The sequence below is a fragment of the Amphiura filiformis genome, chromosome 7, assembly GCF_039555335.1.
Source record: "Amphiura filiformis chromosome 7, Afil_fr2py, whole genome shotgun sequence".
NCBI lineage: Eukaryota > Metazoa > Echinodermata > Ophiuroidea > Amphilepidida > Amphiuridae > Amphiura > Amphiura filiformis.
Genome location: NC_092634.1, coordinates 10,300,780 through 10,324,144, shown reverse-complemented (window position 1 = coordinate 10,324,144; position 23,365 = coordinate 10,300,780). Strand labels below are relative to the sequence as shown.

The window sequence follows — 23,365 nt, the reverse complement described above, 5'->3', positions numbered from 1 at the left end:
ACCTCTGGCTAATGTTTCCTCTAGCTTCATAATCATGATAATGTTTTATGTACAAGAAAATTCTTGCAGATTAATTTGTTGATAGCAAAAATATGCCAAATTTGAACTATAATTCAACACAGTAGCCTATGGAGCAGTGCAATTATACATAATCACCCCTGTAGGGTCATTTGTTTGTACTGAGTACCCCCACCCCTTGAGTGAACTCTTTATTTTTGCCAAAAGCCACACATTTAATTTTCCCTTTGCTCTTTGTCACAAGTAAAGAATGGAATATTGTACACTGAAAATGAAATATGAAGGAAAATCAAAATTAGAATCAACTGAAATTTTGGGAACAAGCTTTTTTCGTGGATATGTTCTGAAAAATGTCATAAAAAGAGGATGCTAGGATCATGAAATAATCTTTAATTAAGTAGGGCCTATTGCAAATACATGTACATGTAGATTCAGTTTTGTAAGGAAGACGGCACCAAAATAATTTTAAGGCAGAACTCTAGGGTGGATAGACAACTGCTTTAAAAAAATATTCACAACAAGAGCCTGTTTTAAATTCATAAGTCAGCTTTTAGCTTTTGATCCTACAATGCATACATTTATCAAAGCATGTAAGGCAAAGTGACATGTCAAGGGGGGGGGGGGGGGAATTTTAACTAACTTAACTGATACATGAATGCTTTAACAACATGACAACATGACTTTGTCAAACATTGGGGGAGAGTGGGCCGAGACCCATCCAAAGGTTGTGCCAAGTTACTGCCAACATTTTATTTCCGGATTGTTATTTTGAGCTACATTGTATGCTGACATTTTGGTTCCCTTGTCATATAGACGGGTCATTCCATATGAAATCAAGGAGGCGCCCCACCTGACCCCCTAGCCTCAGATTTGCTTTATATTTTAGTCATATGTTGTACCTGTAAAAATATTAAAACCTGCAAATTTGAGGTCTGTAGCTCTTCTGGATTTTCTGTGGCAGCCATTTAAAGTTTGAGTCGGGGGTCTAAATTTGGACCCAAAAGTTGCCCTTTAAATAAATTTCATCTTTGGGAGTCTGTGCCTTCCTTATAAAAAGAAAGAGAGGTCTGAAACTTTATATACACACTAACTGCATGCCTAATTTGTCAAAAAATAAAAATAAAAAATTCTGTAATTGCTGCGTTGTGTCACGGGGTCATTAAATATGCAAGAAAAATGTAAAAAAAAAAAAATGTTTTGTAAACTGGCAAGTTTAGCCCCTAAATTCACATTTTTGTCAGATTAATTATTTTTGCTATCACTGATGCTATATATAGGATAAATACAATGCATATATCCAAAAAATTGAGGTCACAACTCATTTACATTTGGAACAGCGCCCTCACGAAGATGAAATTTATTGCAAATTCAACATTTTCAGGGGGCTCAAAGTCGATGTGGTCCACCTTCAAAATTTATAAAACATTACCACCTTCAAAATTTATAAAACATCACTTCAAATTTATAAAACATCACTTTTATATAACTACTAGTCTTAAATTACAACTTTGTTAAGTCCCAGCAATTGTATAGGTTGACTTCATATAAAATGACAAGCCCAAAGTTGACCATTTTCTTATGATTGCATATAGTGCAAATGTGCCGAATTCGGAAGGCTTGAAAGTCAAATTGGCCACAATATTAAAAATAAATGATTAGATGAGTAGTTATTGGCCCTATTTACTTTTATTTCCATTTCATTTTCAATATATACAGATTTTCTATGGTAGCTATTTAAAGTTGGACTAGGGTAATCTAAATTTGCCCTTTGAATAAATTTCATCTTTGGGAGCCTGTACCTTCCTAATAAAACGAGAGAGAGGTCTGAAACCTTGTATACACACTAATTGCATGCCCAATTTGTCAACAAGTAAAAAAAAAAAAAAATGTCTGTAATTGCGCGTTGTGTCACGGGGTCATTAAATATGCAACAAAAAATGTAATGTTTTGTATACTGGCAAGTTTAGCCCCCCTAAATTTAAATTTTTGTCGGATTAATTGTTTTTTGTTGTCACTGATGCGATATATAGGACAAATACAATGCATATATATCCAAAACATTGAGGTGAACATTTATTTACATTTCCAACAGCGCCCTCGCGAAGATGAAAATTAATGCAAATTCACCAATTTCAGGGGGCCCAAAGTCGATGTGGTCAACCTTCAAAATTTATAAAACATCACTTTTATAAGACTACTAGTCTTAAATTACAACTTTGTTCAATCCCAGTAATTTTATAGGTTGACTTCATATAAAACGACAAGCCCAAAGTTGACCATTTTCTTATGATTGCATGTACTGCAAATGTGCCGAATTCGGAAGGTTTAAAAGTCAAAATGGCCACAATATTGAAAATAAATGACTAGATGCGTAGTTATTGGCCCTATTTACTTTTATTTTCATTTTATTTTCAATATTAGGGCCAATTTGACTTTTAAGCCTTCCAAATTCGGAAAGTTTGTATTGGGTCCCATTTTCAAACGGTGATATATATCTCCATGATTTAAAAACAAGTGACTTGAGGATCTACTTTGCTACATTTTGATAAATAGATTGGATGAGCTCTTTTATTTATATTTGCCCAAGCTTGCTGAACAGTTTGTTTCGGAGGCTTCAAAAAGTTAACGGAAAATCGGCTCTTTGAAGTCAAGATTTTATAAAAATTTTAAAAGCTTGCAAATCAACTAATTTTTGTTACCCATTTCAAGTTAAGATATCAACTGTTATGAATCAAGAAGAAGTGAAGAAATAACCAAGAATTATGAACCAAAGCTATACCCACAAAGTTTGTTAACAATTGTTAACGGAAAAATATCGAAGTCCGGTTCTCAAAAATACAGGGCTGTTCACAATTAAATCTAATGTGGCAGTGTTTACTGAACATATGACCGTACTTTCAGGATAAGAAAAATTATCCATGAACTAACTGAAGAAAACACAGGGTTTTACAAAAATGTTACTGTTTTTTACAGTTTTTCAAAATGGCAATATTAGGTACATTTAAGCCTGCTAAAACTGAACGCAGTAACTCCCGAAGATGATTATGCTACCCAAGGTAGCTGCTAACTAGATGACTTATGTGGCCAAAAATCATGGAATTCTGTGGCTTTATTAGAAAACTACGGATCAAAATGTTAAAAATCCAAAGTTACACCCTTTACCGTGAAAATGACCATATTTAATGACCCCGTGACACAACGCGCAATTACAGAATTTTTTTTAATTTTATTTTTTGACAAATTGGGCATGCAGTTAGTGTGTATACAAAGTTTCAGACCTCTCTCTCATTTTATAAAGAAGGCACAGACTCCCAAAGATGAAATTTATGTAATGGGCAACTTTTGGGTCCAAATTTAGACCCCCCTACTCAAACTTCAAATGGCTGCCACAGAAAATCCGTAAGAGCTACAGACCTCAAATTTGCAGGTTTTTAATATTTTTACAGGTACAACATATGACTAAAATATAAAGCAAATCTGAGGGGGTCAGGTGGGGCGCCTCCTTGATTTCATATGGAATGACCCAGACACAAGCCAGCAAATGTCATGTCTATAATTGTTGACCATTTTTAGTATCCATACATGTATTTTACTGCTGTCATTCTTATACAATTATTATCAAAAGAGCAGGCAACACAATTTCCACTCATTGAGAAGAAATTATCAGGGGATATGGAAATTGCAGAATAATTTTGTCTGTATACATTAGCGACACCCGACTCATTTCCCTTGATCGTGTCACATGAAGAGTTCATATATATGCAAAAGGCAATACACCATTGCTGCAACGCTGTCATCTTTATTTTACCTTAGTACATGTAGTGTTAAACCGCATTGTCAAAACCAAGGGAAGTATAAGATCTAAGGCAGTGATAATTAAAGTACAAATATCATGTTTCAAAGTAATCTACCTGTTCTTCCATCCTTTCTTTTGGAATTTGCAGGAGAGCATTAAAAATAGCTCTTCTGGAGCCTTCAAGGAGAGCTGTTTAGAGCATGTACAATAGATTGTAAAGAGAGAATGGTCAACTAAGTAGTGCTATAGATGAATCCAATGAGCCAAGTCATGGTCAGGATTTGGAAGTTGGAAATTGGAAGTCTTCTTAACATCGAGTAGGTCTAACTCTTTGATATAACAGGATTTTCCCACAAAATCAGTGCTGTATTATCCTGGAATTGGTTGTAGTATAGAACTCTTCTATTATAAGATTAGTTAATGTGATATGTGATAACATACATGTATGTATGTACACCATGTAGGAGGAAGTTAGCAAAATGACAGAAATACACTACATTTTTTACCCAACATGTTTTTGTAACATACATGTATTCACCAGCATTTTCTTGAAAGAGCATACAAAGGTTGTCAGGAAACGATAAAGGTTGTTACTGGTTCTAAAATGTTTTGATGATAACATTTCAACATACTGCAACAAAACATTCTAACATAATGTACATACATGTTATTTTTTTAAAGTGTTAACTAAAGATTTTGTTTTAAAACATTTGCAAATTTGCCTAATATTCTAATACATGTAACTTGACATTAAGTTTTTTAAACATTTTGTTGGTTTCAAAAATTGTTATAAAAGATACTTTGTGTGTGTTGGGTATGTGAACACAGCTACATGACAAGTTATTTATGAACTTGTGCAATCCTGGTGTCCAGGAATCAAGGATCTACAAAAGTACGCAATATCACAAATTTCAATTTGTATTGTGTTTGTCTTGTGGGGCATATTATGACAATTGAATCAATTGTTACAAGCAAGCAGAGCAGCAGAGTCCACCATAACAGCCTCTGCTTGAATACTTGTGAAATTTGAAATGAAATGATCAACTACTTTGCTATTGCCATGTACAAAAAATCTATATTCCTACCTATGAGTTTCATATCAAACTTATTCCGCACTGATAAATTTTGTGATTTGAGGCATCAAATCGGTACCTGGAAATCATATGGATTTTTATAAGCTTTATTGATTTCATATTGTAAAACAAAATGTATGATAGAAAAATATTTTGAACAATTTTGTCATTCAGTTTTTGCTTGAAAATAAACTTTTTTTTTCTGGATTCTCAAATAAGAAAACAAAATGCAGTAAAATTGCCCCAAAAGCTAAGTGCGCAAGAGCAACTGGAAACTTGCAATCACTGATTGTATGTATGTATTATTTACTTTAGTGAATATGTTTCTTTATCACAGTTGATAACATTTTATCACCGCAATACTTATGTAGTCTTTGGAAATTGAAGAATCAAAAACATGAGTAAATTATTGGACTTATATTATATTACAAACTTGACCAATAGTGAGAAACAAACTAGTTTAGTTTTTTAGCTTTATTAAAGTCATAATGTACGATCTTTTTTTAGAATTTACCTTTATTTTTTTCAAAACCGATTTTTTGGCATATTTGTAATACTTACACATGTTCTAACTTAAATCTATGAGCAAGCTGTCAAATTCGTCCTATTTGTAGTAAAACAGGGCGATTTCTGTTGGTCCGACATAAAGTCATAATTTTTTAGATTATGACTTTATGTCGGCCACGATCGCAAAACCGTAGTCTCAGTACAAAACTAGCTTGGTTCTGGCGCCCCACATGTGGAGGGAGCGTAACCAAACTAACTTGCCAGTAGGAGACTAACTCTGAAGCCGCACTTCGCTGTCCTAATCCAAATAGTGCGAGATGTTTCGAGTGATAGAGGTGAAGATTATGATGTTGTTTCTTTGCAAATTCCCAATGTTTTTCGCGTCCAAATGTATTGGGAACTTTCATAATGATTGTATATTATCATTTTAGAAGAAAAAAAGAAAAATCTAAAAATTTAAAAAGATCGTACATTAAGGCTTTAAATACAATATGCAATGAAGTGTGAATTTCAACTCAAGTTGTTTTTAAATGTGGATGGTACACTAGCTCTAAGTAAGCTAACCTCTATCATAAGTTTAAAATACCAACATATTATCAAATAATACAGATTCACTGATCCAAAAAAGGTTGGGTTCAAGTTTTTGTTTGATTTGAAAAGCAGTTGCCCTGTCCAGTTTCTGGTATTTTAAAATACTTTCAGGAAAAGGTTTTTAGACCAGTGGAGATAATGATTATAATATTCCAAATCTCTGACCGGGTAAATCATACAAAATAAGAGGAAATTGTGTAAATTTAAGCTCTTACAATTCCGTAATTTATTACTGCATCAGCAGTGTGAAAATACATGTAAAAAACGTGTGGGGTGTGTTGGGAGGAGGGGTATGAAGGTGAAGGGGTGTTGGGGTATGTGTACACGTGCATGCAGAAACTTTAAAAATACATTTGAGCTGGGACAAAAAATGGGCTAAAAAGCAACAAAAAAATCTTAAATATTAGGGTAGTGAGTAACTCACAGGGAAGAGGGACAAGACTTCTCACAAAGGTCTACTGCACCATTTTCCCCCTTGGCTATACCACTGCATCAAAATAATGTCTTCCAATCCAAATGGATAATTTTGATCAATTGGCAAATGGGCTAATATTGCAACTGTGGATTGATATAGTGCATTTGGGTAAGAGAGGACTCACTTTTAGATAAGGCTCAAATGACTTTTGCCCACCGATCTGATATTCCATATTAATATCAGATCATGAAATAGTGATATGGTTTGTTTGGGAACTTGGTGAGTAGTGAACATGGTGAAGTAATGAATATTATTGGAGCATCATCTCATTGTGGCATCTAGTCATAATGATAAAAACAAGTGTTCTGGATGTATTAATGTATTACTGATGTATGAGTCATCAGTACGGTCTACAAAATAGTAGCGGTAATTTTTACAAAATAGTTTCTCAGTAATGCTTCTATATATTTTGGTTTGTGAAGAATGTTAGGGCAAATGGTAGATTGAATATTGTAACATTGACAACAAATTTGGGTATCTGACATTATTTTTCTTCATTCTTATGCTGTTAGAACATTCTGGAAATCAACAAGGAATAAGGAAATGTCTTTAAATGAAACAAAGCAGGAAAAAAAGCAAAATCCAACATATGACCTTGGCTTACAGAGTGATTTTTCCAGGATCAGTCACTGTGTTTTGACATAAGACCACTTGGTATTTCAAATGCTGAATATTGTGAAATCAAACACTGTGCGATTCAAGGATGTCACTAAAATTTTCCCCACAATCAGAATTTTACAAGATCTTGCATTTGTTAATAGACATCTGTTTCCTGGCTGTCAGGTAACCATATTCTTAAACAACACAACATATTTCTATTCAATAAAAAAAGAAAAACAAAATAAAATATGTACTCAATTTTGTTCTCAATATAAGCTTTTAATTACAGAAGGCCTGATAAGAGAGCAGATGTTTTTATTTTCAAGTAATTTTTATGATCATTTTTGATCTGTACATTTTTGTGCATACAATAAAGCATTATTGTTAGTTTTGTAATTTATGTCGCCATGGTATTCTTATTAACATTGGTTACCTGGTAACGGCTACATGATGCATGTGCACCCAAAAATATTGAATATGTTATTATAGCGTATGAGCCTGAACTCCTCAAACTAGTCAAAGGGGGGAAGGGGAGATGTACTAGCTACATCAAGGGTACACAAAAATGTGTGATAGCAATTGAACCAGAGTAGCTTCAATATCAAAGTCAAAGAAATTTTAAATTTGATAAAAAACTGGCTAATTTTGAAGGCTTTTCTTTATTGTCTGTGGTTATGTTACTAGGCTGTATTATTTATTATATCTATACAACGTATCACTGCTGTGCTATTAGTGATAACAATATGTGAAGAATTAATGCAGCATTATAATAGCGAGCACAGTGGGCGACGAGTGTAACAGGCTCCAAGTCATAATCTGAAGGTTGCAGGTTTGAGCCCCGGCAACACGTTCGTTATGACGGTTCTGGCCGATTCTACCCGGTCAATCACAGACGTGTCAGCATGTAATACACAGTGCTCCTTTAATTTGAATGAGGGAATTAAGTTACAGCAACAACAACAATGGCATTTTGTGTGTTTCTAGTATGCTAAAAGACATGTTCATTAATTTTGTATTTGAAGCAAAAATTCCTGCTGTATATAGAACTACTTTATTTGCATTCAGTGCATATTAGTAAACAATAATAAAATCAAAACCAAATCAATTAATACAGTATTCATTGGCGTACGCAGGGGGGGTGTTACGGGTGTGAAACACCCCCCTTGGATCTGTCGAAAAAAATTAAAATGGGGGAGAAAAGGCAAAGAAAGAGAGAGAGAGAGAGATACTGGAGAGAGAGAGAGAGGGGGGGAGAGAGGGGGAAATGGGAAGAGGAGAGGAGGCAGATGGATGAGCAAGGCATATGGGACATATTATTACATAACTACCCCCCCCACACAAATTTATCTCACCCCTAGGCCTATACCGGTATTGACCGAAACGTCACGTAGCTGTACGTAAATGTGTCAATACATCAGTGTTAACACCCCCCCCCCACATCCTTACACCTTTACCCTGGTAACGTACGCCCGTAAAGGTTTTAATTGTTAATTGACATGGATATAGGGCCTTATGATGTTAAAACCAACACCTCTCCACATCACACCCCACACCCTACCCCCGGACCCTACCCCGGCAACATACGTAAAGGTTTTAATTGTGCAAATTGAGTTCGGGCCCTTTTTTCTGTTTGAAGCAATGATTTAAATAGTGTAAAAATTCTGCACCAAATGGCTTCAATCGGACCTTCATTTTGCAAAATTTTCGAACTTCTGCAGGAGGCAAAACTCATCATCACGAAAGGCTTCATGTACCGTTATTTCACCAATTTTCGGCTTTTTCAAACTAAAATTTTACACACTAATCATGCTAATAGTCCCAAAATGATCCACCAAATCGCTTCAATTAGGTCTTCATTTTGCAAAGGTTTCTTAATTCTGAGGGGACACATCCCCCTCAGACACCCCCTGCACAGTGGATAAACAAGCAGCCATTTTTGATTCTCAGTGCTTTCGATATTTACCAATTTGTGTTTAACACAATTTATAGGCCTACAACTGAAGAAAAAACTTGTTCACGAAAGGCTTCATGGACCGTCATTTCACAAATTTTCGGCTTTTTCAATTAAAAATTTTACACACTAATAGTGCCAAAATTGTCCACCAAATCGCTTCAATTAGGTCTTCATTTTCCAAAAGTTTCTAATTCTGAGGGGGGCACATCCCCCCTCAGACTCCCCTGCGTCAGCGCAAGTGCGACGGGATGACCCTTCGCGGCCATTTCTTTATTTTAGTATTTTTATCATCACACCCCCCTTGAAAAATTCCTGCGTACGCGCATGACAGTATTTATTCTAAGCATGTGCTTTTAAACAAAACAAGGCGGTTCTCGAACCACGAGTCTCGCCTGCTTTTGTGACCGCCTGCTTTAGCGATAACTGTTGGTAGAGAGGTAAATGAATTTGGCGGTTATCGGCTGGGCACGATTATCTGGCCGATGGTAACTGTACCCACCAAGTTTCATGCCCATGCAACAGTTTTTACTAATATGACCTCAGATGACCCCTGGTGGCCCTGAAATGACCTTCTAAAATTTTGGCTCTAAATGTTGACTGTACCCCTCGTGCTAAGTTTCATGCCCATACGAGTTTTACTAATTTGTCCTCAGATGACCCCTAGTGACGCCGAAATTACCTTCCAAATATTTGGCTTTAAATGTTGACTGTACCCACCAAGTTCCATGTCCATCCAACAGTTTTTACTAATTTGACCTCAGATGACCCCGAAATGACCTTCCAAAAATTTGGCTTTAAATGTTGACTGTACCCACCAAGTTTCATGTCCATACGACAGTTTTTACTAATTTGACCTCAGATGACCCCTGGTGACCCCAAAATGACCTTCCAAAAATGTGGCTTTAAATGTTGACTGTACCCACCAAGTTTCATGTCCATACGACAGTTTTACTAATTTGACCTCAGATGACCCCTGGTGACCCCAAAATGACCTTCCAAAATTTGGCTTTAAATGATGACTGTACCCACCAAGTTTCATGCCCATACGAGTTTTTAATAACTTGACCTCAGATGACCCCTGAGTGACCTCGGATGACCCAGTAATGACCTTCCAAAAATTTGGCAAAACCAAAGAACTATTTCATCAAAGTAATAAATCAAAACAGAAAGATGCTTCCTTTACGAGTTATCACTCATTGAAAGTGCTACTTTGCTATACTTTACATGGAAAGCGACTATCTTAAAGTCGTCATATTTCCTTAATTACATGACGGATCAAGCTGTTATTGGGATATGTGATGCACAGTTGAAAATTAATTATTAAAAGATTTGGTGACCTCAGTTGACCTTTGACCTTGTATGTTACCTTTGACCTCATGAAATTGGAAAAAAGTATGTTGCGCTGAAAAATCAAATTTGGCAATACCAAAGAACTATTTCATCAAATAAATCAAAACAGAAAGATGCTTCCTTTACGAGTTATCACTCATTGAAAGTGCTACTTTGCTATAGTTTACAAAGAAAGCGACTATCTTAAAGTCGTCATATTTCCTTAATTACATGACCGATGAAGCTGTTATTGGGATATGTGATGCACAGTTGAAAATTAATTATTAAAAGATTTGGTGACCTCAGTTGACCTTTGACCTTGTATGTGACCTTTGACCCTCATGAAAATCTAATCAGGTCGAGTACCTCTGGCCACGCAACTCCCCACCAAGTTACGTCACTGTACCCCATACGGATCTCCAGATAATCTGTTCACAAGGTATTTTGCTTATTACGCATATATTATGCAAATTAGGTACTTAATTACCATATTTTACGCTCAAAATCTAATCAGGTTGAGAACCTCTGGCCCCGCTACTCCTCACCAAGTTACGTCACTGTACCCCATACGGATCTCCAGATAAGCTGTTCACAAGGGTTTTTGCTTGATACGCATCAAATACGCATAAATTATGCAAATTAGGTACTTAATTAGCATATTTTGCGCTGAAAATCTAATCAGGTCGAGAACATCTGGCCACGCTTACTCCCCACCAAGTTACGTCACTGTACCCCATACGGATCTCCAGATAAGCTGTTCACAAGGGTTTTTTTGCTTGATACGCATCAAATACGCATAAATTATGCAAATTAGGTACTTAATTAGCATATTTTGCGCTGAAAATCTAATCAGGTCGAGAACATCTGGCCACGCTTCTCCCCACCAAGTTACGTCACTGTACCCCATACGGATCTCCAGATAATCTGTTCACAAGGTATTTTGCTTATTACGCATAAATTATGCAAATTAGGTACTTAATTACCATATTTTATGCGCAAAATCTAATCAGGTCGACACCCTCTGGTTATGCTACCCCTGTAAAGTTTCATCATCATAGCACTTACGGTTCTCAAGATAACGCGTTCACAAGCTTTTTCCGAACACACACACGCACACACGCACACACACACACACACACGGACACACACACACCATAGTGATTACTAAGTCTCTCCCTGAACATTCAGGCGAAGACAACAAATACAAAATATTAAAATCCAGCAAAACCAAAAATTGAAGCAAAATGCTATTACAATACAATATTGGGCCCCTCCGTAGAGGCGCCCCAAAAAGTGATTTATTTGAGCCTTCAAAATTGTCGGACAATCAATATGTAAACAAGTATCAAGGTCAGGGCTGACATGTGAGGTGAAAAAACTACCTGGCAAGAATATTGTGCAAGGTGATCAATTAGATAACAAACAATTACCAATAACAACCTGCAGGTATACATGTATAGTGGCAACTCAGTACAATGATTGCTTGTTTAATGAAGAACGCCCACCCTAGCTATTAATGTTACAATTTCGTTAGATTCTCCAATAGTCAATAAGATGGAATAATATGGCTGCTAAATATGATTATATCCATTTGGTGAGGGGGCGGTGAGGGTAGGGGTGTCAATCACCTTATATTATTCACAGTTAACAGTAGATATAAGGGGCTGTGCAATAATTATGAGCCCATGGGGAGGATAAAATTGGGGGAGCAAGAAATTTTTGGCGAGCCAAAAAGGGGGGGGGGGAAGCAATTTTTGGCCAGCCGGGAAAGGGGAGGGGGGGAAGCGATTTTTGGCATACATTCATGGGGCGCCTTTTAAATAAAATGCTCTAAAAAGGCTTAGGAAAACAGTACGAAAATGCTCTGCACTCGCAACATATCTAGACCATTTATGGTTTGCAAATTGGGATCGACAAAATTTGGCATGTGTAAGGGGGGAGCAAAGATTTGTTTTGGCGGGCTGAGGGGAGGGATGGCAAGCGATTTTTAGCGGGCCGTTCGGAAATGTTACCCCCCCCGGCTCATTTTTGCACAGCCCCTAAGAATATGTATTCAACACACCCAAATTCCACAAATTATGAAATAAACGTATTGCTCTCAAGTAATGTCAAACCAAGAAAGCTTACAAGGCTGTTAGCTTATAAATGAATAACTAGAGCGATAACCGCACCATAGCTGAACCATGTGGCTTTGGCAGTATATTGTGGTAGGCCTATACCACTGTCACCCGGAGTCTGTAATGGACATAATCTCGAAATGCTACGAAGGTATGACCACCCGAGTGGTGTTAATGAAAGAGGAAAAGTAAAGAATATAAAATAAACTAGAGCAACTGTGCCCTTTGCAAGGGCACGAGGTAAGTTAGGCGGATGACTGTGACGATCTGATCAAGCAGCAATACTGTGCAGGATAGTATTAATTTTAATAAGACTGTTTCATTAATTGCCGTTTTAATATACCTTGATCGTGAGAATTTGGCATTTTGAAAACTTGACTTTTGACCTCCTCAATGACCTTAAATGAATTTTAAAATATTTAAAACATGTTAAGAATGTCATAAGGATCATTGCATTTAAATTTCAGGTCAATTGAAGCATTTTGAAAACTTGACCTTTGACCCCTTTATTGCCTCTTAATGACCTTAAATGAATTTTAAAATATTTTCAACATGTTTAGAATGTCATAAGGATCATTGCGTTTAAATTTCAGCTCAATCGGAGCATTTTGGAAAACTTTACCTTTGACCCCTTTATGACCCCTTAATGACTTTAAATGAATCTTAAAATATTTTTCAAATGTTTAGAATGTCATAAGGATCATTGCATTTAAATTTCAGCTCAATTGGGGCATTTTGAGAACCTTGACCTTTGACCCCTTTATGACCCCTTAATGACCTTAAATACATTTTTAAATGTTTGAAACATGTTAAGAATGTCACAAGGCTCATTGCATTTAAATTTAAGCTCAATCGTGGCATTTTCAGTTAAAATGACCTTTTTTGACCCCTGTGACCCCTGGATGACCACCGACGTTTGGAAATATTTTTATTATATTCTTTATGTTTTCCTCTTTCATATGACACCACTCGTGGGGTCATACCTTCGTGGCATTTAGAGATATGTCCATTTCAGACCAAATGGTTAGTCAGTAAGCTAGTAACTTAGTAAGTAAGCTAGTAACTTAGTAAGTAAGCTAGTAAGTAAGCTAGTAAGTAAGCTAGTAACATTCACTCTTATAGGCTGATACCATTCCATGGTTCAGCAAAAATAAATACAGAGATTTATAACGTGGGCTGTATCACCCACCAAATGGCTCTCTGGGCGCTGTTGTGAAGTGCAATTTTAATGCAGGTATAACACAGCGAGATGAATCAGATACGAAGGGACCGGAATATGGAAGAGGTCTGATTGTAAACGTAGCATTGGAAACACTTTTTATGTCATATTTTAAATTCTAAATATAAATCTATTCTTTTATAATTCTAAATATAGGCATGTTCTTATTGAAGTAAACTAATTTCATATTTTATTTTGTTCTTGCTACAGCACGACAAAACCATGCTAGAGAGAAGGCATCGGAGATGGAGTTGGAAAAATTTCACGATGGTATCGTCATTGTGTCAGGAGATGGTTTGGTTTATGAGGTAACTGCTGGGATATTTATTGTTAATTTCATATATTTTGGAAAGGACTTAAGGGGGTACTACACCCCTGCCCAATTTTGTGCCTATTTTTGCATTTTTCTCAAAAATTATAGCGCATTGGTAACAAGTAAGATTATAGGGGCAAGGACTACAACTACTGCACTGGAAATTTTATTTCAGCACAGACAACAGCTGTGGAGTTACAGTCAAAAATGAGGGAAAACCAATATTTGATCAATAAATCAATAACTACTTACCTTGAGTTGCTGAATTTTCAGTGCAGTACTTGTAGTCCTTGCCCTTATAATATACATATCTTACTTGTCACCAATGCGCTATAATTTTGAGAAAATTGCAAAATAGGCACAAAATTGGCCAGGGTGTAGTACCCCTAAGGTTATTAATTATTTTAACCAGTTGTGATTTGTGAGTTCACAGCATCTTACAAATGTTGGTGAGCTTTGGCAAAAACTGCATTGCTCAATTCATAGCGAGTGTGTAGAAGAATTAAAATATCACAGATATACTTTTATAGGTGCTGCGGTTCTTGAGTTACGTTGTAAAGAGGGCTGAAACAACAACACTTTTGTAAAACGTACATAACTCATTAACAACAATAATTTAAGCAAGTTTGCAAAGTATATGATTTGTAGAATGAACTTTTGCAAAACATCAAGGCGTTAATGTTCAATAATATATTGATATAGATAATGAAAATCAATTTTTAGGTTGCTTCGACCAACAATACCTCGTCTACCCTTAAAGGAGTATTTCGTGATCCTAGCATCCTCTATTTATGTCATTTTTCATTAGATATCCACGAAAAAACCTATTCCCAAAATTTCAGTTGATTCCGATTTTGCGTTAAGTGAGTTATGCATGATTATGTGTATTACACTGCTCCATAGACAATGCGTTGTAATTTCGTTCTGGTGCACCAGAACGAAATTCAAATTTCCGATATCTTTGCTAAACGAATTAATCTGCAAGAAATAATTTGTACATAAACATTATGTAGCCAGAGGTTTCCAGTGATATAAAAATCTCAACTTTTTTTGAGAAAAGTGGGGGGATGAGGCTGTGGATCACGAAATGCCCTTTAAATTATTTGTTTGACTTTCATTGTTTATTTTATACACAATTTCAAATAATTTCAAATTAAAATGGTAGCAAGTGAACATTTGTAGAGCAGGAAATATTTTGCAAGTTTACTATTTTCACACTACATGTAACATGGTTAAGGGGGTACTACACCCCTCAATAAATTTGTGTCTATTTTTGCATTTTTCTCAAAAACTAATACAACAGTGGTAACAAAAGTTATGTATATTAAACATGTAGGGGCAAGGAATCCAATTACTACACTGGAATTTCAGTGACCCAAGACAAGCGATTTGTTATCTATAATAAGAAATAAGGTACCGCTATGATGTACCTCGTTTCCTATCATATATACTGAACTGCTTGTCTTGAGTCACTGAAATTTCAGTGTAGTAATTGATTCCTTTGCCCCAATAATAATATACATAACTTTTGTTACCAGTGTGTTATTATTTTTGAGAAAAATGCAAAAATAGTCGCAAATTTACCACAGGGGTGTAGTACCCCCTTAATTTTAGAATGGGCAATTTCAAACCAGCAAAAGATATTTGTGAAATTATGATTTAAAAGAAAAAATAACAATAGTTATACAAACAAAAGGTACATTCTAGAACCAAAGAATATCGTTTGTGTCTCACTCATGGAAGGCAAATAGTGTACCTCGCTCAGATCATTTTGGCAAACTTTGATTCCAAAATAAAGATGCAAATTGTTGTTTGATTTCCGGCCAGGCCCGTATGCAGGGGGGTGCGGGGGGTGCGACCGCACCTCCCCAAATTTGCCAAAGTCCCAAAATTTAAGAATTTGCGAGAGTAGCGAGCAAAAAAATCAGGTCTTTTGTGGGTTTTTTTGGTCATAAAAGGTCAAAATTTGGGGGAAAAGTCCACTTTTCCCAAAATCGCCACCCCCCATTTGGAAAAAAAGTCCACTTTTTCAAAATCAGCACCCCGTTTCGGCTCTTGCCAAAAAAAATATGCTTGATGCACCTCCATGAGCGACAAACATGGCCAACTCTTGGGTATAATCACTTATGAAAAAAAGACAATTCATGTTTCCCAGCTTTTGTTTTTGAAAAGTAGATAGCATACAAAGGAACAATGGAGGCAGATTATTTACTTCCTTAATTGCTTACAACTTCCAGGATTGTGAGTGATGTCACATGGTAAATGGTGATATTTTAAACACATGATAATGTGAACTTTCAAATTGCCACAACAATGGTATACATACATGTATAGATGCAGTTTTACAAATGATTAAGGTTATACTAAACTTTGTAATGATCGATCCAGAATGAGACTGCATGTAGCCCCCTTTAAAATTATCTATTTCTGGAAATAAATATAAAGAGAGAAAACATAAACTACGTCTAAAAGCTGAAAGTGTACTGGTTATTATTATGCTTGAATTTTCCACTTGGCTCAAAAAGAAATGTACTTTTCAAACATTTCAATTTTAAAATGATATAACTATTCATCGCAAAATTGAAAACAATGGCCATACCCGATGTCAGTCAATGGTATATCCAAACCACAATATGAACCTGAAGACTAGTCATCAGACTTAGACACTATCCATGCTATCAATGAGGAATTGCTATTACCCCATACCACAGTATTATGTTTATAATCATTCCTAGGCCTTATTAAAGGCTCAAATGCATACAACTTTTTAACTCATTTATGTTAAGTACAAACTTGAGAATAATTATGTTCTTCATTTTAAGTAAATGTCATCATATGTTATTAAGTATACCAAGAAATGAACTAAGTACTCAGCATATAAATTAATTTGTGCCCTCATTGTTGGTTTTTAAGACAAAATAAAATAAAGGAAACAAACATCATTCTCCTTTTTACAGTGTCGTTTCTAAAAGCTCATTTTTAAGCCAAAGGTCCTCTCAGTGAATGTGAAATCCAACATTTTTTCTTCATTCACTGCGCCGTCTTTTTTAAAGACATTTCTTGTTCAATATCCGGAGCATCAAGATTTTTGGGAACACGGCCATAATTTCTCAGTGGAAGTGGCGATTTTGTTGGGAACTACGACGGCGCTTTTATTACAAACAAGTCAATAAAAGAATGTGCATATTCATTCTTGATATTGCTTGTCTCGATTTGTTTTAGTAAGCTTACATGTTTGCCGAATTTGAAGTAAAATGGCCTCCACTTGTATGTCGTTTTGAAACCAGTAATAGTAATGCCGTGCCCGATTTCATAGACAAAATTCTGACCTACATTATTTCTATAAACCCTCTTCTATATGCAGGTGCTATTTAAATTTTTATTTCGATAGCAGAAGATTGAGATATTTGCTATTTTTCCGACTCGCTGCTGTCAAATTGTCTAGTTTCGCGATAAAAGATACAGCGAAATCAATTTTTTTTAGAACCATTTCACCTCGTTTGGCTCGTGCTTTGAAGTACAAACTTCAAAATTGATATAGTGATTCTATATTTCAAGCTGCGTCATACTGTGTTTTTCTTACCTCTGATTGTCGCTGCTCAAGGCCAAAGTTCGAAATTTTTTGGACAAAAGTGACACTCTCATTTTTTTTTAAACTTGCTGTTTACTTATACGACGGTCAATATTTGCCCGAGTAAGTGGTGTTGCCGAGTTTGGATTTTAAAATATTTAGGTATTTTCTAGCTTAAAATCTAGCGCCAATGAACCTGGTGCATGGGAGGGAAAATGTGGGGGGTAGTTAGGTAGAAAAAAATGTGCACATTTTCATGCTTGCTGCGCTTGCAACAGGTTTAAGGTATGGGTATGGAAATTGGGGATCCCAAAAAATTGGCATATAGGCCTAGGCCTATGCAAAGGGGGTGGGGCACAGTTTTGGCAGGCCAAGGGAGGGGCCACAAAATTTGGCAGTCCAGGGGTGCGGACAAGCGATTTTTGGCTGGCCGAGGCGGGAGGCAAGCGATTTTTAGCGAGTCGCTTGGAAATTTTGGCTTATAATTAGTAGGCTAATACCGGTAGGCCTACTGATTGCACAGCCTTTCGAGAAAGCAATTTTTTGGCAAGCCGGGGGCCGGGGAGGGAATAAATTTTGGCATGTCGAAAGGGAGGAAGAATGACTTTACCTAGCACACATTAAAGGGGCATTTCGTGATCCACAACCTCATACAACCCCATAGGCCTACGTCCTTTCTCACAAGTTAAGATTTTTATACCACTCATCCCGCTCTGGCCACATGTTTAGGCATTTTCACGCAGAATCAATTCGTTAAGCAATGGAAAATATTGCCAAATTTGAATTTCGTTTTAAAGCCTACTCCCCATTAAAAAAAACCCACTAATTTTGGGGATTAAAAAAAGTTCTGTAAAATGAAACAAAAGGCTGCCTCAATCCTAATTAGGGCCTATTCATTTAAGGCCAGGCCTTCATTTCTGAAAATAGCGGGAGCTCAGTTAGTCACTGTACTCAGGAGCTTGACAAGGAGCTCAATTATATAATATCAATATTAAACCATAGGAGCAGCTCAATAAATGCCATTGGTAAAATTATTAGGCCTACGATATTTTATTTGACTGTGATCCTATATACACTGTATATACCTTTAAAATTTCTAAAATTGGTGGAATTGAACAAGCTCTAAATTTCTCATACGTCCAGCATAACCAAGGGCAACTGGGGTGGGTGGGAAAGCCCCTAGCTATGGCCATACCCGTGAGTGGCGGAACCAGAATTTTTTTTCGTTTTTCATGGGGGGGGGAAGTGAATGTGAGACGGGGGTACATGGAAAGCATTGCACTATATTGCCGCAACAAGTGGAAAATTACATAATTGTGGGGATTTTGCCTAAAAACTGGGTGGGAAAGAAAAAAAAATATTGGTGGAAATACTGCCCCCCTAGCGGCGCCACTGCATATCCATCCATGATGCTAGAATGACGGAAGTTCTGGCGCTCAAATTCAATTTCAATATCACGAGTTTTTATCAGGGATTTTACCAAGGGAAGGCGATAGGTGTAGGATTTTGCTGATATACCAGGCAACCCGAGAAAGGAACTGAGGTGTGGCTAAATAAGGGAGTGTTCATTATAAATATTTTCCATTATCATACTTTCGCCCCCGAGAGCATAATCATTTGAAGCGTAGGCCTACATTGAAAGAGAAACGCACATGTCTCTGATTAGCTCGGGATTAGCTACTGCTGCGCTGCGTGCTGGCCTGTTGTTGTCCCGGGTTGTTGTCGAGTGGAAATGGCAAATTTATGAATGAACTTCCGCAACTTTGCAACATCATCACGCATGGCGGCGTAGCTGGGATTTTTGAGGGCCCAAATCCACCAAATTTCCCACTGGGGCGGGGGCCCAAATAGACACTTTTTGCCAGGCTTATTGATAATAATCGTATATGGTAGGCCTATTGAGCTGTATTGCATATCGTTTGGATTCCCCATCTCTCTGCCCCTCCTCTCACCCTCTCTTTTTTCCCTCCCCCCCCCCCCTCTTTCCCTCTTTTTTTTTTCCTTGCACTAGGGGGCGGGGGCCCAAATAGGCAATTTTTCTAATCTCCCCCCCCCCCCCCCCGGCAGCTACGCTACTGTCATCACGGTAGACATACGCGGTAGCCTACAACTACAAGAAAGGTTTACAGACAAATATAGGCCTAGGTCTAGTAGGCCTATCAAAATGTTATATTTTATATTTTCTGGTGGACTCATGGAGAATATCATGTCATGGAGGTCCCGCGCTGGGTTGGGGGGGTCTCAAGGCATTTTGGTATGCCTACCCATGCTTGATTCGGGAGGTTTTTAGCAGGCCCGACCATTTTTTTTATAACTTCACCTCTGGCGGTTCTCTTCAAAACATTTGTACCTCGGGGATCAAAGTCACCCACATTTGGCCTAATTTGGCGCTTTTTAAGGGCACTTTTGCCAAAATGCGCCCAAAAGTTGGTCTTCGCTGTAAACCCACCCATCATAGTCGTTGAAAAGGTAGGCCTACTCCAAAACTGTGGCACATCCACGAACCCGAGGAGAGACCTCCAGCGGGTAAAAACACACCTCTAAGCGGGACCAGATTTATAATTTAAAATAGGCCTACATTTTGGAAGCCAGTCATCACGACAAAAGCGGGCCATGGTAGTGTTAATGGTATTAACACTTTGATTTTAGGCTTAAATGATGAGTGTAGGCCTATAAATTGCAAATTTGCACACACCCCGGGGAACCTTCTCAAGTTGGTTTGGGTAAGGATGTGAGGCTGTGACTCGAAAAACTACGATGCGATTTTAAACCAAATTTGAATAAAACAGACCCAAAATTGTATCAACTTTTGGACTGAAAGTTTTCGCCAATTTTTACTTTTTCGAGAAAATCATTGAAAAATACCATTCTTAAACCTAATTTTCAAGACACTGAGGGTCAATAAAATCATGGCTAAAAATGCAACAGAGTCTAAACTAAATGGCTGAAAATGCACCCCAAATCTGCCGCACATCCCCACGACACCGTATTTCACCTTATAGATTTGGAAAATTGTGCAATAAAATAGGCCCAAATTATCCCAAATTATCCCCCAAAAAAATATTTTTGCAGGTGAGGTTGGAGTCTTATTATTTTTATTCTCAGAGAGGATAGGGGTTGATATTTTTAGCAGGGTACAGTTTGTCTTGTTTTTGTTTTGTTTTTTGACGCGTGAAGTTCCAGATTCTTTTTTCATATATTATTAGCCTATTCATTTATTATTTATACCCTGTACGTGGGGAAAAAGACACACGACAGCTACAGAGAAGCCACGAAAAAACTCCTGTGAAGTGCATGAAAATGCCCGAAAATGTGCCAACCAAACACCCGAACAGGAAGATAAAATAAAAAAAACAAAACCAAAAACCCAGGAAATTTCCCGAAATAAGTTTCAAATTCTTTGTCCCCCACTAAAATATATTATGAACACTCCCTTATGAAGTCTGCCCTCTTCCGGCTATTCTGGTAGTAGGCGTTGACAATTACTTTCATATTTTTGAAGCATGTTTGAACCCGATTTGTTCTCTATTCACATTTTTAACGTTGCAAGTAACATTTCAAGACCTATATTTGTGACAGGTATTTAATTATCTTGCTAGAGATGTGCCTAAAGTTGAAATTCAATATTTCGGATCGCAAAGATCGAGAGATATAAAGTTGCTGAATATCAGTTTAACACCATGGATCATATGGGCGTCTTATATGAACGATTATGATAGCTATAAAGCAAAATGGCTGGGATACAGGTTGTATAAATACTACATGAATATTCATGAACTATACAGATTCCATTCTTCTCTAATAATAAAGATGTCAATCACTCTCCTAGACGACAGTTGCTTGGCGCTTGTAAACAAATCGAATAATAGTGCTTGACAAGAGCTAAAAAAATAGGCTAAAAACACATTTTCACACATTTTTTTCCGGATTTTTTTATTTCACATGATAAGTAGACATATTTTCTTACGTATAAGGTAATAATATATTTTTTCTGGAGGTAAAGCCCTTCAACACTTTGTTTAACCTTAAGGGGTACTACACCTGTGGTAAATTGTGACTATTTTTGCATTTTTCTCAAAAATAATAACACACTGGTAACAAAAGTTATGTATATTATTGGGGCAAGGAATCCAATTACTACACTAAAATTTTAGTGACTCAAGACAAGCGGTTCAGTATATATGATAGGAAACGAGGTACATTCTAGCGGTACCTCTTTTCTTATCATAAATTCCAGTTTAGTAATTGGATTCCTTGCCCATATACATAACTTTTGTTACCACTGTGTTATTAGTTTTTGAGAAATATGCAAAATAGACACAAATTTATCAAGGGGTGTAGTACCCCCTTAAATAATTTCATTCATATTGCATAATTCATAACAGATAAGAATTGTCTTCACTCTTTACAACATAATAGCATGGTATGTGAATGATCAAGAATTGAATATTTTCCTATGACAAGACTGGGAGAAATTAGGCACAATGTAAATAAAACAACTTTATCAATTCATATTTATAAGAATTGTCTTCTCAGCATAAAAATATCAAATACGTGGGTATTTTTGAATGACTAGACTGAAAGGAAAGAGGCCTATTAAAATGTAAATGACTTTGACTTTAACTCGGATTTATTGCCAAGTACTCTAGCAAATATTTCATGTGATATTTTGAGACCAAGCACTCTACTGGGAAACTTGCCAAGATGCATTAGAAGTTCATCAATTTTAAAGATGGGTGCTGAAATGTTTTTGTAATTGAGATACAAGGGATATCAATATCACATCTATGTTGTATATCACAGTATGAAAGTAAATCCCTTCCAATGGGCTATTCCATTTAAAATCCACACTACCCCTGTGGAAGATTTTGGAAATATCTTGCACAGGGGGAGTATGAATTTCAAATGAAATAAACATATTAGGCAGTTCTATTTGGATTTCATAGATTTCAAATGAATCTTCCACAGAGGGAGGACAAGTTTCAAAAAGAGTTGCTTAATGTGCTAAATAAATGCCATTTGAAATTCATACTCCCTCTGTGGAAGATATTTCCAAAATCTTCCACAGGGGTAGTGTGGATTTTAAATGGAATACCCCATTAATGTATACTTAAAGCAGCCTTGTCAAAATTGTGCTATGTAAAGACACTCTCTGTGATTTGCTAAATTAGAAAATTTAAAAAATCAGAAAAATATTTAGGGGTGTGAGAGTTCCTCTTTTCAGCTGACTTCCTCGTTTTTTGTTGCCAAAATTTACACATTTTCTTTTATTTTCAGCCTATATTTGGCGCTGTTACCCTGATTTTACACTGTTTATCAGCATATTTAGTAATTTTCCTCGTTTTTGGTGGGTGGCCGCTCACTCCCCTGATTATTGTATTTTTATGAAATATTTGTAAATCATCTCTAAACATGTATTATTTCAAGATGAAGTGATAAATATTCCATTTTTTAAAGTAATTTTATTACATTTTAAAACGACCTTCTTTTACTCTTATTTTAATTTTATCTTATTTTATTTTAATTTGTGCAGGTTATCAATGGTTTGATGGACAGAAAAGACAGAATGAAGGCAGTACAGGTCCCTATAGGAGTCATACCAGCAGGTTCTGGTAACGCCATGGCTAGTGCTATCCTTCATAGAGTAGGGTAAGGAGATGATACAGAAATGGGATGGGATGATATAGGTTAGTTGTATTAAAGATGGGTTTAGGAGTCATACCAGCATGCTCTGGTAATGACCTGTGCAGTGCTATCCTTCATAGAGTAGGGTAAGGAGACGGGACTGGACAGAAATGGGAC

General features: G+C 36.5%; 1 protein-coding gene across 1 annotated transcript in view; it reads left to right on the top strand.

Annotated features, from left to right (window-relative positions):
• Positions 1-23,365, top strand: part of LOC140156730 (sphingosine kinase 2-like) — a 48,472-nt gene that overhangs the window by 15,627 nt on the left and 9,480 nt on the right. Inside the window, exons 3-4 of the mRNA XM_072179670.1 lie at positions 13,890-13,987; positions 23,097-23,212. Of these exons, the coding sequence (XP_072035771.1) occupies positions 13,890-13,987; positions 23,097-23,212 (214 nt within the window). The remainder of the gene's footprint in view (positions 1-13,889; positions 13,988-23,096; positions 23,213-23,365) is intronic.